The 15,557-nt window shown below is 37.6% G+C and overlaps 1 protein-coding gene across 6 annotated transcripts in view; it reads left to right on the top strand.

The window, feature by feature from the left end:
- LOC115333678 (ubiquitin carboxyl-terminal hydrolase 12-like) overlaps positions 1-13,595 on the top strand; it is a 32,846-nt gene extending 19,251 nt beyond the window's left edge. For all 6 annotated transcript variants that reach the window (XM_029996967.2, XM_041118966.1, XM_029996968.2 and 3 more), the window contains 6 exons: positions 577-803; positions 2,046-2,122; positions 3,045-3,128; positions 3,788-3,985; positions 5,992-6,070; positions 11,214-13,595. In XM_029996967.2, the coding sequence (XP_029852827.1) occupies positions 577-803; positions 2,046-2,122; positions 3,045-3,128; positions 3,788-3,985; positions 5,992-6,070; positions 11,214-11,315 (767 nt within the window). In that variant the 3' untranslated portion in view covers positions 11,316-13,595. The remainder of the gene's footprint in view (positions 1-576; positions 804-2,045; positions 2,123-3,044; positions 3,129-3,787; positions 3,986-5,991; positions 6,071-11,213) is intronic.
- The last annotated feature ends 1,962 nt before the right edge of the window (positions 13,596-15,557 follow it).

The following is a 15,557-nucleotide window of genomic DNA, read 5'->3' as shown; positions in this document are numbered from 1 at the left end:
CTAAGGAGACTTAACCACTCTTAGCCTGCTTTCTTACATTTGCGGTAAGATAAATTGCTTGTGATGAGAGCTGGTGGTTATTTCCCAGGGCTACTTTGTGAGGAAAAGTTCTGTATGTTGATTTATCATCTCTGCTTGAACTTGAAAAGATAACAAACTTATAGTAGGGGATTTTTGCCCCTTGATGCTGGACTTAATGAACTAATGGCCCAAGGCAACACATCTGAATTTCTTTATTTCCCTCCCTCCCCAAAGAAAAAAACAACACAACAACAACAAAAAAAACCTCAAACCAATCGTGGTTTTCTTCAGTTCCAAGAAATACCCAAACTAAGTTTCCTTTATGTTATTTTTCAACTGCCGGTTTCTTGCAACCTGAGGAATAGGTGAGGGTAACCTTACATCCACTGTGAGAACAACAAAGTACAATTCTTCAAAGACTCTTAACAGTATAACCCACAATTGTATAATAGGGTAAAGAAGGGCGAAGGGCAGGCACTGATTGCTAAAAGCATAGTAACTTGATATTACAAAGTATCTGTATTCTTTCATTCTCCTTGATCTCTTCCTTTCCAGAATTATTTGATAACTATATGCAGCAGGATGCACATGAATTCCTAAACTACCTACTTAACACTATTGCTGACTTACTACAAGAAGAGAAAAAGCAGGAGAAGCAGAATGGCAAACTCCAGAATGGGAGCATTGAGAGCGAAGAAGGAGACAAGACTGATCTGACGTGGGTCCATGAAATCTTCCAAGGAACACTAACCAATGAAACCAGATGTCTTAACTGTGAGGCTGTACGTTTAAAACAAAACAAAACCTCTTAGATTTTTCACAGGTTCTGGATCACTTTCCCTAATACTAAGCACACTTTTTCATTTATTAGGATAGATGAAATTGCACTCTCTCTATTAAAATATGGAGCATAGCCTATTTTATGACTGTATCACCTCTATGTTCAAACCAATACTCATTAAGGTATGTTTCTCAGAAAAAGCGTAGTGTTTTTCTGTTCCTCCTCCCTGTTTCCATCAAGGCAGTCTGCACCTGGCTGATATAAGCTGCCTTTTTGTCTTCATGTTATTTCCTGTGTCAGTGATTGATAGTTTATGTTGTGTTTCTACATGAGAGTTGCTCACTATTTATTTAAGTCTGGGATTAACTAACTGGATTTCTTGAACTGGAAGTCTGTGCTTCTTGGTGCTGGTCCATAGCCACTCTATTTGAGAGCAAAAGAAATTCCACAAAGTCTAGAATTAGAAGAACCACACCACCTTCAGACCAGGAATTTGTAGTTAGACATGTGCTGTGTCTGATCTAATATTTCTAAAAAAATGAAAACCCAGATGGGAAGAGAAAAAAAGAGAAGTGATTACAACTGAAATGACTGTTCTTGGCATTTTAAATCTAAAATTATGGCTATGTGGTGAATAGAAGCTCTAAAAATGACATTAATAAGATTCTGTCTCAAGAAATTGAAATTAAATGTGACTGTTCCACAAATGGGAAGATGGTTTTCCTAACTGCTAACCCATTTAATTGAAAACCCATCTGCCTGTTTCTGCATTTCCTATAAGTATTTACTGTTAAACTCTGAAACGCAGCAGAAAGCTGTATCAGTCTACAAAGCAGAGTGGAATACAGTTAAAGCTTCTTCAGCTCAGAGAGCTCTGAGTGGTTAAAAACTTGGTTTTTCCAGTGAAGTAAGCAGATGTGTCTTGAAGTCTCAAGGGGGAGAGATGTTTTGCAAGAAAGGTTTTTGGGGTTGTTTTTTTCTGGGTTTTGGTTTTGGGGCTTTAGGGGGGGAGGTGGGGGTGGTTTTGTTTTGTTTTTTAATATTCCTGTCTGGATTGTAACAACACATCAGATTATTTCTTCAGTTATAGTTTACCTCAAGAAAGGGCCCCTGTTTGTGTGTATTTTTATTTTTTTATCACAAAGCTCTCTACTTGCAACGAGGACATTGCACCATTCCAGAAATGGTTAAAAGAAATCTGCCAGTTCTAAACTGTTATGAAATATTTCATTTTTTTTTCAAGGTTAGTAGCAAAGATGAGGACTTTCTGGATCTATCGGTTGATGTGGAACAAAATACATCAATTACACACTGTCTAAGGTAAATGAAGAAAATATTTGGGAATGGAAAAAATACCTGCCCTTGGTCAGAAGGAAAGTGCCTAGCTTAGTTGCTCTATTGTGCAATAGTTTTAGGCTTTGACTTACTGTAGAATATGTTCTGTTCAGAGTGCTGTTTGCTTTATCTTTCTCATGGGTTTTTGAAGCTGTTAGTTTCTTAGTGGTTTTTAGTAGTTAATGAGTACGACGATTTCGTAGTGGTACGTAAGATTGATTTTCACTTTCTTTTATGGGGATTTTAATTTGTTACAACATAGGTTTTATCAAAACTGAACGTGGTATGTTTGGTTTCATAATAAATTCTTGTTTATTTTAATATTGTTATTGCATTTCAGTTGTCTGGTCCTGATGTTTGTGGTCCGATGTGGTTTTTTTTTGCTGATGAAAATTTGCTCTATGTATTTGACTGCTAGATCCAAGGCTTATCAGCTGCTAGGATACTGCAAGTTGCATAGAGCATCTGGCTTTTTAATAGCTGATAATGGATGTATAATTGCTAGGAGCTGAAAGATAATCCAGACTTTGGCGAGTCTATGGCTAATGGCTATAGGTCTTAACATTTAATGTCTGCCACCAAAGAAAACATGGAGTGGCTACCTCTGGAAACAAAACACAGTCACCTTATTGCTGTTTACTACCTACCATATTTGACTCCTGCCCAGAAAGTATGCAGTTAATACTTAATTTCCAGATTTTTCCAGCAGAACATTGATACTACATCCCAAGACTGGGACAAATACACCTAAAACATGTTTGGGAGGTATGAGTGATGTGTGAATAAGAGGAATTTCATCTTCCTTGTGTACTCTGCGTTTTTTCAGCATTATTAGCAGTAACTTTTAACTGGATGGTCTGACTGAATATTCCTGCTTATCTGACTTTTCCTTCATTTCTACCCACAGAGGATTTAGTAATACTGAAACTCTATGCAGTGAATATAAATACTATTGTGAGCAGTGCCGGAGTAAACAGGAAGCACAGAAGAGGTAAGGTTCAAATATTCAGGCTAATGTAAATGTTCTCTTAAAATAGGCAGCTGTTGGAAAAATATGCCTTGTGAATTCAGTAAAAAGAAAATGTAAGACTGTTTAGGTCTGTGTTTGGTGGGGAAGGGAGTAAGGAAAAGTGGAGAGACCAAGTAACTTTGTGGCAACCTTATCAGAGAGAAATTAAGAGATTAATTTTGTATTCCTCCCAGAAGAGCTTATATCTGGTGCTTCCAGACATTCGCATTTTCCCCAGTTAGCATTAATCAGCTTAAAGCTGCTGAACACCATCCCATCTGCTTTCACTATGAATACTATATACAAAAATCTTATTTCTCGCCTCATACTTGGTCACAGCCAGAGCAGCAAGACATATTTATTCCATCTTTTTCTTCCCATTGATGTGATGAAAAATTGATGTTTTCAACATAGACAGTTGTCCTGCATTCAGATGTCAGTTGTGTAGTTAATCTTTCAGAATAAATATTGCCTGTTCTCACTGGAATATACATGAGAAAAGCAGCCTTTTGAAAGTCTTCATCAACATTTTAGATGCCTTTTAGGAAGCTTCTTCATATTGAAACTGTTCTTGAACAAAGCTTTGTGTCAGGTGACCTGCTAATACCTTGTTCTTTGTTTAATATGTTTTTGTGGTTCAGAATGAGAGTGAAAAAGTTGCCCATGATTCTAGCTCTGCACTTAAAAAGGTTCAAATACATGGACCAGCTGCATCGATACACCAAACTCTCCTACCGTGTAGTCTTTCCCTTGGAGCTCCGGCTCTTTAACACTTCAGGAGATGCTACAAATCCTGACAGAATGTATGACCTTGTGGCTGTAGTTGTTCACTGTGGCAGGTATGTTGGTTTTGTTCTTTGGACCTTAAATGCCTTTCCTTGAAATTTAAAAGGAGCCTGTTGTCCATATGCCATATTATAACAGTACAGTGGCTGACAATATGGGAGCAGGCTAAGCAGCATCAGAGCTAGTTGTCTCAAAATATTTTTTTTTAAAAGTGTTTCAGTCTTTTTTTACTACTTTTTTACTGTTTTAAATTTTGATTTCTGAGTACACAGTGTAAGGTTTACTCTTTATCACCTTTCAAATATGGTGGCAATTCAAACAAGTTTTTTCTTTGAGCTGTAGCAAAGTAAGACCAGTCTTTAAAAAAGACAAAAACAACAACCCCCACCCCCAACCCTACTTTCCAGGAAGTTAAATGAACTAAAAACAAATCTTGGAAAAACACTTACTAAAACAGAATTAAGTTACAGTTCTCATGTTACTGCTTGCTAAACCATTGAAATTTTTTTAGAAGCTGGTGCCACCGTGTGGAATAAACTGTGTACTGCTGATTTTTAAAAATATCCTTATTCTCCTTAGTAAAATTTTTTTGTTGTAGTGGCTTTAATTCTGTTTCTAAAAGCAAAGATGAAAATTTTTTAAGCACTTTTAGGAAAAAAGCAGTCATGGAAGGCAAAAAAAATATTTATAACTGCCTTCTGGAAGTGTGAGTTTTAAAGTAGTAAGTTATTACAGCACATAAATGTTTTGAAACATCTTTGTGAGGAGCAAGACAATATAATCAACACACTAATATTACATAGATTTAGTATAAATAAACTACATATAATTCTAGGTGATTTCTGCTGTGGTACAGTTGTGCTATTTTTTATTTATTTTTATAATTTTAAGATCTCATCCTATATATTTTCTTATGTAGAGTCTTAATTTGCTATAGCTGTAACTATACTTATCTGTTTTAACAATGGTGATTAATAATTCAGATGTATTAAATGGCTTGTTTTTTCTTCTCAAACCCGTTGTCTTATATGGGGCTTTTAGGAGTCCTGTGACTCTTCTGGTTTCAGTTCTTACTAGGAACTTACCAAAGGCTTGAGATAAACTATATTTTCTAAATATTTGATTTCTCAGAACTTGTTTTAAATATTTTGCCCTTATAGTTTTACTTTTCATTTAGTTGCCCTAAACAAAGAAGTTTCATTCTGTGGCAGGTAATGTGTTTAAGTATATGAATAATTCTGGAAGGACTAGAGAAGTACTTTCTTTTGCCTGAAACTGATGTGAATGTAGGTCATTTTAAAGCCTTGTATAGATTGTAAGTAAAAAGTAAAGCTGTGGGGAGGGTGGAATTCCACCGTCCCCACCCCCCCGACTGTGTCCCTGGACTGTTCTTTCAGAATTTGAGGTTAGTAGATTGATAGCTCTTAGTTTTCCATCCATATAGCTTATCATCTCAAACCACTGCCTTTTCAGGGCAGTCTGCCTGCCTTTACTCTGCAGATCCATCTTCCTTTGATTTAGGTCATTTTGTTGTCCCTTCCCTTCAAGGTAAGCATTCGGGATGTAGGAGATAGAAGCAGACTGGGAAACTGCCACCAGAAAAGTGGGAACAGCAATCGCAGAAAGCCTGTCTGCAGTCAGCTGTGGGCTAAACCACACTAAGAATTAAAAAAATATCTCCTGTGCAAATAAAATATTTCAGACAGTTATTAAAATTTTTGAACAGTGGTCAAAATACTCAGCAGTGGTGAATGCAACAAAACAGTGATTGAAATAACTGGCTTTTAATTTTGTTTTTTGAAATATATGAATGACTATATGAAATGTTTACAAAATTGTGTATTTTGAATATATTGTATTTGGCAAGTAGCAAAGAGAAATTTTAATTTGAGCAATTTGGCAAAGTCCAAGAACCTAAACAATGTTATGAGTAGTATTAGACAACATTAAGAGCCAGGAAATCTAACTCTGCCAGTAATAGCTAGAATCACCCGGGAGACCAGTGGTCCTGCCTTTGTAGCACAAGAGTAATAAGTCTTCAATCCTTTTTTTCTGGCAGTGGTCCAAATCGTGGACATTATATCACCATTGTGAAGAGCCATGGCTTTTGGTTGCTGTTTGATGATGACATTGTAGAGGTAGGTATGCTATTACATGGTGAAAAGAAGTATAGACAGCTTCACTCCCCAGCTCTGTTTTTGTGTCTAGGATTAGCTTTTGCACCTGTGAAAGTATTTCAGCAAAACCTGTGCACAGAATAGTTCTGGATGTTTCAAAAGTAAACTTCAGCATTTTTGTGCATGTTTGTTATAGAAGTAGTGTGGAGAAGGGCAAACGAACACGAGGACTGTATTGACACCTCAGACATGGGGTGTTGTGCACCTGTTCAGGCTGAAATACCACAATTGTCTTATTCAAGATCTGAAATGCTCTTGTTTCAGCCCACCTTTTGGGCTCCTTTATGTTGTTAACTTGCTTTGTGCTAGTTGCATTTCAGCACTGCATTTAAGAACTTCTAACCTTTTTTTTGTAGGCAGTTTTCCCCAAAAAATTGAAGTGTAGAAAAACTGTAAAAAAAGATTTGGGAGACTGTAATAAGGTCCTGAGAGTATACAAAGATGTTTGGGCTATTTGCAATAATGTTTAAACAGTCTGCTCAAGCAAATTTTTCCTTGCTTTCCTTCCTTTACTAACATATCTGTGAAGACTAATATCCAAAATATTTATATATCCATGTATTTCACATAATTATTAAGCAAATATCAAACCATAGAACAAATACCACAGTAGAACTGCTTTTCGTAAAGATGAAAATGTACTGTTTGCTTCTGAGATCCCATGGTTAAGGCCTGATGCTAAGTGTCTAAATAGGTACAGCAAAATCCTTGATTTTGTTGAAATAAAGATGATGTAGTACATTCTCTTTTTTTCTTGGTTTTTTTTTTTGTTTTGTTTAAATCTTTGCTTAGCTTTGAGCATCAGGGGTGATTTCCTGGTGATTTGGATAGCTTGTATGACTATGAGCAGTTGCCTTTCTCCCATTATTATATTTTGAGGGTTATTTTCCTCTGCTTCTGTCATGGATGAAGTACATAATTGTGTCAGCTAATTTTGGAAATAGTGTTCACTTCAGTATTTTTAAATGCAAGTATTCACTGTCTTTTCCATCCAGGAGGTAAACTTTACGTTTTAAAAGTAGATGTAAAGTAACCATCTTGTTGTTCTATATTTGTTTTCTATCAGTCACTTCTATGTTGTATCTTAGCTTTTAGGTCAAAACAGAATTTCTTTTTATCTGCAAACACTGTTGGCACTTTTGTAGATGTGCCAAAACATAGCTTTTAAATATGCGCTGCTGTCTGTTACTGGGCAGTAAATTCAAGGAGCTGTCACAAGTAAGCTAGAATGTAGTTCCTTTCTCCTGGAGGGTTGGTTGTTTTTTTTTTCCTTTAAGTTGCTTTTCTAACTTTAATCATGGCTTTCTTTTTTTAAGTTCATCTCTTTTACAGAGTTTATCTAAAATGCTGTAAAAATAAAGCTCTTTGATCTGAAATGTCTACTTTTTGTCTTTCCATAGTTCTTTGAGATTTCACTGTCTTGATTAGGATTAGTAACGTAGCCCTGTCCTGTAGCACTACCTCTGCGCCAGCTGCGGATCTGGAAGTTTAAGATTCCATTTCCTGCTAGAAGATTCTCCCTGGCTGGCGTTTGCATGTGTTGTTTGTTTTCTGTGAAATGTAGGCTTTGTTTTTCCTACCAGTGGAGGGCATGAAAAATTGCACGTGAGTTTTGCATGAGTCGTTTGAGATCATTGGCCTTTTCTGATGAAGAGTTGCTCCTTGACCTTCTTTGGAGAGTGTAGCATAAGGATTCCTTCTGGGTTTGTCCCAGAGGATCTCTTTCCTGACTATCCATTGTAGCTGCTCCTGCCTTCTAAGTGTGTGAAGCTTACCTCTCACCTTCATCTGTCTAGGAAGTACCATCCTTTCTCTTTCCTCAACCTTCTAGAACTCACCTGAATTTCTGGTGATGCAGTGATCAAGGAGAACAGGATAGTGGAGGCAGCTCTTTCTTTCCTGATGCTACAGGCTGCTGGAAGAAGTAGCTGCAGTTTTACTCATCTGTTCTCTCTCCCTGCTTAGTCATCAGCTCTTGAGAATTAGTTCCTCACTAGTGCTGTAGGCTATTCACTGAAAAAGTGAAGTAAAGCCGCAACTACTTTTGTCAGTTCCATCTGCTACCTAAAGAGGTTTAAATACCTACTCTGAACTTGACCAAGTACTGTTTTCAAACTGCTTGTGATTGGCCATAAGGTGACACTACAGGAAATCTGTTGCTGTGTATGATATTACAGAGGTTGTCCTCAAAAATGGAGTGGCAAAAAAACCCGAAAGCCTCAAATCCCCTAAAGCATGAATTCAACATAAGTTTCTGGTTTGAGGGTTAACCACAGGAGCCTTCTACTCTTCAGAGAGAACCTGAAAGCAGATTTTTTTTTTTTTTTTCTTTTTTGTTTAAGCTTTGGAAACTTAACATTCTAGGTGTGAACTGGCTACATAACAAAACAGGTATTAGTCAGCAGACTTCAGAAGATGAGTCCAAAGCCCGTGTACCTGTATACAGATAGTGCAACTGAAAGAGAACACAGGAGAAAGCTTTTTCCCCTTAAATACAGTTAAAAAGCTTTGTTGCATTTTTGGCAAGTGTTATGAATTAATAGCTCCAAACTATCAATCGGAAGTAGTTTATCCTTATTACCCACTAAATGTCAGAAGTGGTGAAATCATATTTATTTATCTATTTGGATGTGGTTGGAAGGCCAACTTTCAATTAAATTGAAGATGATAATCAAACATACTACAGCATATGTGAAAAGCAACTGCATCAAATCCAGGAGGCAGATCAGTCCAAATGGGTTACTGCGCCAAGCAAAATTAATTGAGAAACCTGAGTAAGTGATCTCTGGCTATTAGATCGTGATTAGAGTGATACATCACAGTGACAATGTTTATGTGAAATAGAGATGGAAAAGTGTCCATCCAGGGTGTTCTCCAAATTGAGAAAAGGGGGAGAATGATTGTATGTCTTCACTTAAATATTTGTTTGGAGATTTGCAGCATTCAGCTGAATGCTATGAATGGTATGCAAGAAAAGGATTTTGTTTGGGGAACCAGAATAGTTGTCTGGAAATGAGCAAAGGATATTTAAGCTCAGTTAACAGGAAAAATTTTCTTAATGCCAGGTGCGGCTGCAGAATCCTAAAAGTAGTTGTGAAACCATCAACTGGTTGTTACTCTGAAGCTGCAACTGGGTAAAACTTTGCTGTCCACAATATATGTGGTCAACTAAGGATGGGAAGAATAGAGGCTATATAATCCTCTTTCAGTTCTGCTGTGTTTTCTGTGGACAGTGAAATGAAAGAAGGAAGTCAGTTTTGCCATGATAAAACTATAAATATCTGTAGGATGAATTAATCTATATCAAATGTTTGAGTTGCAATCAAAATGAGTAGTGGAAATAGACTTGATTGCATGGCAAGTTAGTTGGCACTTAAAATAAAACATGTTTGAGTTGTCTGCTAAATATATTACAAGGACTGAAGAATGTTCTTTTGCTATTTTTCTGTTAAAATGGGTATCTAACAGTTTGTAGTAGACATTATGTTAATAAATTGTGTGAAAATGCAAAAACCCTCTGTACAGTATTTCAGCTTCTCTGAAGTCCTTGAATGGAGAAGAGAGAAATACAAAACATCTGTTTGGTTCCCCGCCATTTTATTTATTTATTTTTTAACAGAAAGGGTTTAACAAAGCTATTCAAGTATTCAAGGGAGAATTTCTGCAGCTCTGTCCTGGGGTTGATGTATCTTCTGGAAACTTACTGACTATGTCTGTTTTTCTTCTTGTGCTTCAAAAAGGCTGGGAAAAGGATGGCCTAAACTTGCAGGTTGTTTGGCAGTGCCACTTAGAGAAACCAATGCTTTTGTGTTTGCTGGTGATGCTGAAGTCTGTTCACTGAGCCATGATTTAGCACACTGCCAAATAGATTCTGTAGCTCAAGAGGCTCCTTGATGGAGTCATAGCGTGGTCCCTTTCTTTTAAGATGTAAGCAAAAGTTGGTCTCTGCTACTCCCTCTTGTGATCAAAGCAGCTGTTCAACCCAGAGCCTCTTGTATTCTGAACATTTCTTTGCTTCCTAAACTTTATTCCTTGGGGAATAAAGGGAAACTTTAGGCTAGTCTCCCTTTGGTCCTCCACAACAAATTCTGGCTACTTCAGCCTCTCATCTCTGTGGATCCAGAGTCCTAGAGGTATTTTAAAATACTAAAACACAGTGGAGTGCTGAGCAGCACAGGTCTTTTTTCAGGGAGTATTTTATTTCAGTGTTTTGGTCTCTACGCTTGCTCTCCACTGACTGCAGAATCAAATTCAGTAATGTGAAGCCAATTGTTCTCAGGAGCGGGATCAAAACTGTAGAATTTGCATCTTTAAAAGCCCTTTAATATGCCCTTCAGGCCTTGCTGGTTGGAGTATAAAATGAAAATTTGCTTTTCTGCAGATATTTCACAACTTGAAATATAAGCAGACCATTTAATTCTATTAATATGGCAAATAATTTATTTCTCTTAAAATACAAACCTTGTGTTAATATTGCAGTAGGCATTGTACCAGCAAATCCAAAGGAAGGAAAGCTCTCATAAGACCAGAAGATCATAATCAGATGAGATCAACAGATTTCATGGTATAATTACCAGTAGCACTTGCAGGACTTCTCTACGTAAGAGGGTCACAAGAACTTTAAAATCTGGAGTTATTGTAGCTGAATGTTAAATCTGCTGAAGGTGGTCCTTCCATACTCCCAACTGTACAAAAATCTTCTTTACTGATCAGTGACTGCTTTTTGTCATTTACATTACAAACCTATAGTCAGGAAAGGTAACACCAGTCTGAATGAGAAAGCAAATATAAAAATGTCATGTACTCTTTTAAGGATACATTTTCATGGATCCCTTTTTTTATAGTCCAGCTTAGGAGTGCACCGTTTCTGAGAGGTTTATTATTTCATCTTGATTTTTTTTTTTTCCATAGTGAATAAGGTATTAAGTGGAAAAAATGTTTTGTTGTATTTGGTTGGATTCAATGATACTGAAATATTGCTGTATTAATACTACATGGCTTTCCAGCATCACCTCTAAGAACTGAAAATAATGCTTTGTCTGGGAAAGGGTTTCTTAGGGTGGTGTTCTGAATGAGGCTAATTATGATTCTCATTAATTTTCAGAAAATTGATGCCCAGGCCATCGAAGAATTCTATGGGTTAACATCAGACATTTCAAAAAACTCAGAATCTGGATATATCCTCTTCTATCAGTCAAGAGACTAAGACAAAAGATACATGTATACAAATAAAAGAAAAAAGGGATCAAGATATGTCCAAATGGAACATATTTGTGACAGCAGAAGCAGTTCCTCATTGTTGCTGTAGGACCAGGACAGATCCAGCAGGGTGAATAAAGGTTTCTCCCTGCCATTTCGTGGAGGATTAGTGCTGACTGCCGTAACAAGAAGAGCTTTTGTTCCAGTTTTCTTTCTGGGCTTTTTTTACGTGCTATCTTCCAAAATCTGTGTTACCTCTACTTGAAACCTGGCTGCTTATTTGTTCATGAACTGAAGAAGAGATTTAAAAGTAGCATTGTAGAATTTTTACCATTTAATGTTGGCCTGAGGCTATACCTTGGTTTCTACCATCGTCGTTTTTCTGTATTTTAGCAGAATGATTTCAATATTCAGTGTCAGCTGAAGGCATATTTTAGGATATGAACAGCAGCTGGTTGCTGGATATTTTTGGTGACTCAGACTTGAGAAGCAGTACAAAGCTAAGACATATTGGAAATGTCAAGTCTGTAATTTTTATAAAAAAAAAAAAAAAAAACCACAACAAAAAAACCAGACAAAAACTCTCTCTGCAGCATTGTAAATTTCCCCATTATGCATTATCTTGGTTTTAGATAACACTAACAGCACTGCTTATTTTTATTTTTATTGTTCTGTTTCTTCTTCAGAAGGTATAGAACTTTATCCATATTCAGCCTAGTCTATTGTGCGTTTTTCTTTTGAAGCAGAAGTTTTGACTCAAAGCCACGTTGCTGCAGATTTAAGGAGAGCAGAAAAGCAGTTACCTTTTGAGGAATATGTCTGGCAACCAGTTGCTGTAGAAAGTTTGTAGTTACAGCATTTCTTGGAGCTATTGCATAAACCAAAAGTGCCCTCATTCTGAAACAGGATCTGTTCAACATTTCATTGAATACATAGTAAACTGATGCAACTAGCATTTTGAATCTATGCTAATACACAGAAACAGCACTAATTGTGAAGGTTAACCAAGGGAAGCATTATTTATGTAACTAATCCAGTTGTTCTTAGTCTTCAAAATAATGAACATGTAAGAAGGAAAACAAACCAACCAACCCAGACATTACCTTGCTAAGTGTTCCTCATCATCTGTTGGTAATGTTTGTATCGATCTGGGAATCATAACACCCCCTAAAAATGCTTCTGATCTGTTTTACCTCTATAGGCCTTGCTTAACAGGGGAAATTGTTAGTCTTTTGAAGACTGAAATTAAGTAATTATCCGTTACATGTGTATATATTATAATCTCAAGGATAACTAGAAAGAAAAGACTAAGGAAGTTTGTAAGAAATCTCAGAAAATCTTCTGTAATTTTCTTTTTGAAAAGTCCTGTTGCCGTGCCAAAGCTTGTTGCAGCTGGCTCTAAACTACCGGTGGAAATGAATATTTTCCTTTCTTCATCTTGTTAGGTAACACGAGAGCTGTCCTCTGTGTGATTGTTCCCAGCACAGCCGTTCATGGTATATGCCGGTGATTGTTGTTCTTGAGGACATTTAACTTATGCAATTCTGTGGCTTGTACAGGATATAAAATATTTTACCAAAATATTGTCCTCAGGAAAACAGCATTTCACAAACAGTTTCTTGTGGTGGCTGTATGTATCTGTTTCTTCTTATCATGACCAGAATCGTAATGTTAGCAATTAACTCCTGTCTTCAAAATGCAAATTAATCATTACCATTGTATTCCAACTGGGTATAGGTTCCATTCTCCTGGCACATCTCCTCTTCCAGAAGATAAAATATGGACATTGGGTTTTTTAATTATTTTTTATTATACAGAGTACTGTCATTTTAAGAGACATATTCAATAACAGCAAACGTTCTTGTCATCTTGTTCCTATTGTGTGAAAATTGTTCCTGGCTAAGAGTCTTCTCCCCTTGTTCACACACAAGCTGTGAGTCCTCTCCTGGTGGCGCTACCAGAAGACTGTCATCACTAAGTCTTGCAAAAAATGAAAAAGAGAGCACTGAGTTAAAAATAATCTAAACAGTAAATACAAAAAATTAATGTAGTACACTAGACATGTATTTTGTATATCTGGTGATACATTTTTACAAATAAAATACCTGACTGAGAGATAATATTGAAAGATATATACTATAGATTAAAAACTGTTAAAAGTGCACTTTTGCTACAGATTTATAAGGAGACTAAAAGGAATTAAATTGGAAGAGAATGGTGTGATGTTACTTCTGTATAATAAATGACCCCACCTGTCTCCAATAAAGGTCATGTATGATCAAATGCACATGGCCCAAATGCTTTTCCTTGAATTTCATTCTGAGGCAGAAAGGAAAGTAATTGTTTAGTTGCTCGCTCTCCTTAGCTCCTCCCTCCCTGCTGGCTGAGGGATTCCAGCCCCGCTGTATTTGCATGCATATAACCTGTGCATAAGCGGTTTAAACCAAGAGAAATGAATAATTCAGTGTCATAGATTATAATTGATGTGCTGGTAAACCGAGGAGAGGTTACCCAGGGCCTTTTCCCCTGACACCCATCCCACTGCTGGTATTCCTTAATCTCTTCATCATCCCCTGTAGCTCTGCCCTTGCCTTTCCCTGTGATTGCCTTTTTCCTTCTCCTTCTTTCACCCCTTGCTGTCGGACTCTGTAAGACACTGTTGCAAATATTATCTGACTGATCTGGAACAGAGATATTTAAAAGCAAAAATAGTACCATATGCTTGGAGCTTTCCAGGTTCATTGCAGGACAGGTCTTCATTTCTGTGTGGTTTGCTGGAGTTCACTTTTATATGGGGGAAATTTGATCAAAGGCTGCTCCTGTGAGTAGGAATTCGTGGGACTAGGTCAGAAGGCAATAGAAGGAAATGAGATTTGAAAATGACAGCTGCTCTGTAAAAATGCATTTTAAATCCAAAATACTGTCTGGTTCTTGTCCTGCTGGGTCACACATCAGCAATAAATAAATGGAGCTAATTTTAACTCTAGTGAACGTGAGTTTGACTTTCAATCACTTTAGAAAGAGTATTGCCCAGAATTAATTTTGTTGAGGGCAAACAACCAAAATCAGAACGTCTAAAAGCAATGTGGTTTTAGCTTTGAGTACCAGTAAGGCAGGACTGATATTAGGATTTGGGGGCTGATCTTGTCACTTCAGGTCTTCTGCAGAACCTAGCACTGGAGTGAGGGTGAAGACGATCCCATGATTGTTATGGGTCTCCGCTAACCAGCAGCTGAAGCGAAATGCACCCCATGTTGCTATTTTTCTTCTAATTCAGCAGATCCTACAGTGTGTTTGTGGAGAGGCTCTGCCCTAAAGACTTCGAAACAGAGGTTGTTTATGAAGTGGTGTTTGTGCTTGGCATGTTCTAGTTACCAGCAGGAGCTTTTAAAGTCACCATGCCAGCTCAATTTAGGATATGTTTAAAACAAATCGTATTTGATTGGTACAAGAAAGAAAATAGACTAACAAAGGCCCCTGAGACAAGTAAAACCTTCCCATTGTAGTCCTCGGCATTCATCAAAAGGAAACAATCCCCCGAAACATAATTAATTCTCAACATGTAAAGTCCTGCTAGCATTTGCTGTTGTTGCACTAATTAACCTTCAGGCTACTTCTGTCTGCTTCCCTCCCGCTCCTGCAAAATCAGTCCTATCTACAGAGTTTGTTTCCACCTACCCAGCCAGCCTGCATTGTCTGGTTCCCGAAAGCAGCAGCCGAATGGGATTAGATGTCTCTAAGCGATAGTTCAGAGTCCGTAAGGTTAAAAATGAAGCGGCATGGGTGGGATAGTGTGAGGGTCGTCTTGTCTTTTTATTCTGAAGACAATTCTTTTCAAAGGAAAACGGTTTGATCCTTTCTACCATCTGGCTGTTCATTTTAACTAACTCGCCTTTGCGTCAGCGCGTGTTTGGAGGGGATACGTGCTGGCTCTGTCGCATCTGGGGAGCTCCTTTTGTCTTAAAGCAGAACAACCAAGCAGCTCTAGGCCGGGGCGAGGATCTCGCTGCTGGAGAGAGTCTGTGTGTATGTACTCTGTGTGTACAACAGAGCCTGCAGCAGCGTTGGACCCTGAGCCCCTGCCTCCCCATCAGGCTGTTGTTGCTTGTATGACCCTGTTGCAGTGTGTGCCAGTGTCTGCGCTGCCCCGGCAGGGAGAGAGAAAGCCCTGAAAGGGAAGGATGAGTTACATAGTGGCAGCGTGTAATTTGAGTTGCTAATAATGAGCACCTTCAGCGGTTGTCAGTTG

The sequence above is a fragment of the Aquila chrysaetos genome, chromosome 21 (assembly GCF_900496995.4).
Source record: "Aquila chrysaetos chrysaetos chromosome 21, bAquChr1.4, whole genome shotgun sequence".
Lineage (NCBI taxonomy): Eukaryota > Metazoa > Chordata > Aves > Accipitriformes > Accipitridae > Aquila > Aquila chrysaetos.
The sequence above is the reverse complement of the archived record's forward strand: the minus strand, read 5'-3'. Positions and strand labels throughout refer to the sequence as shown.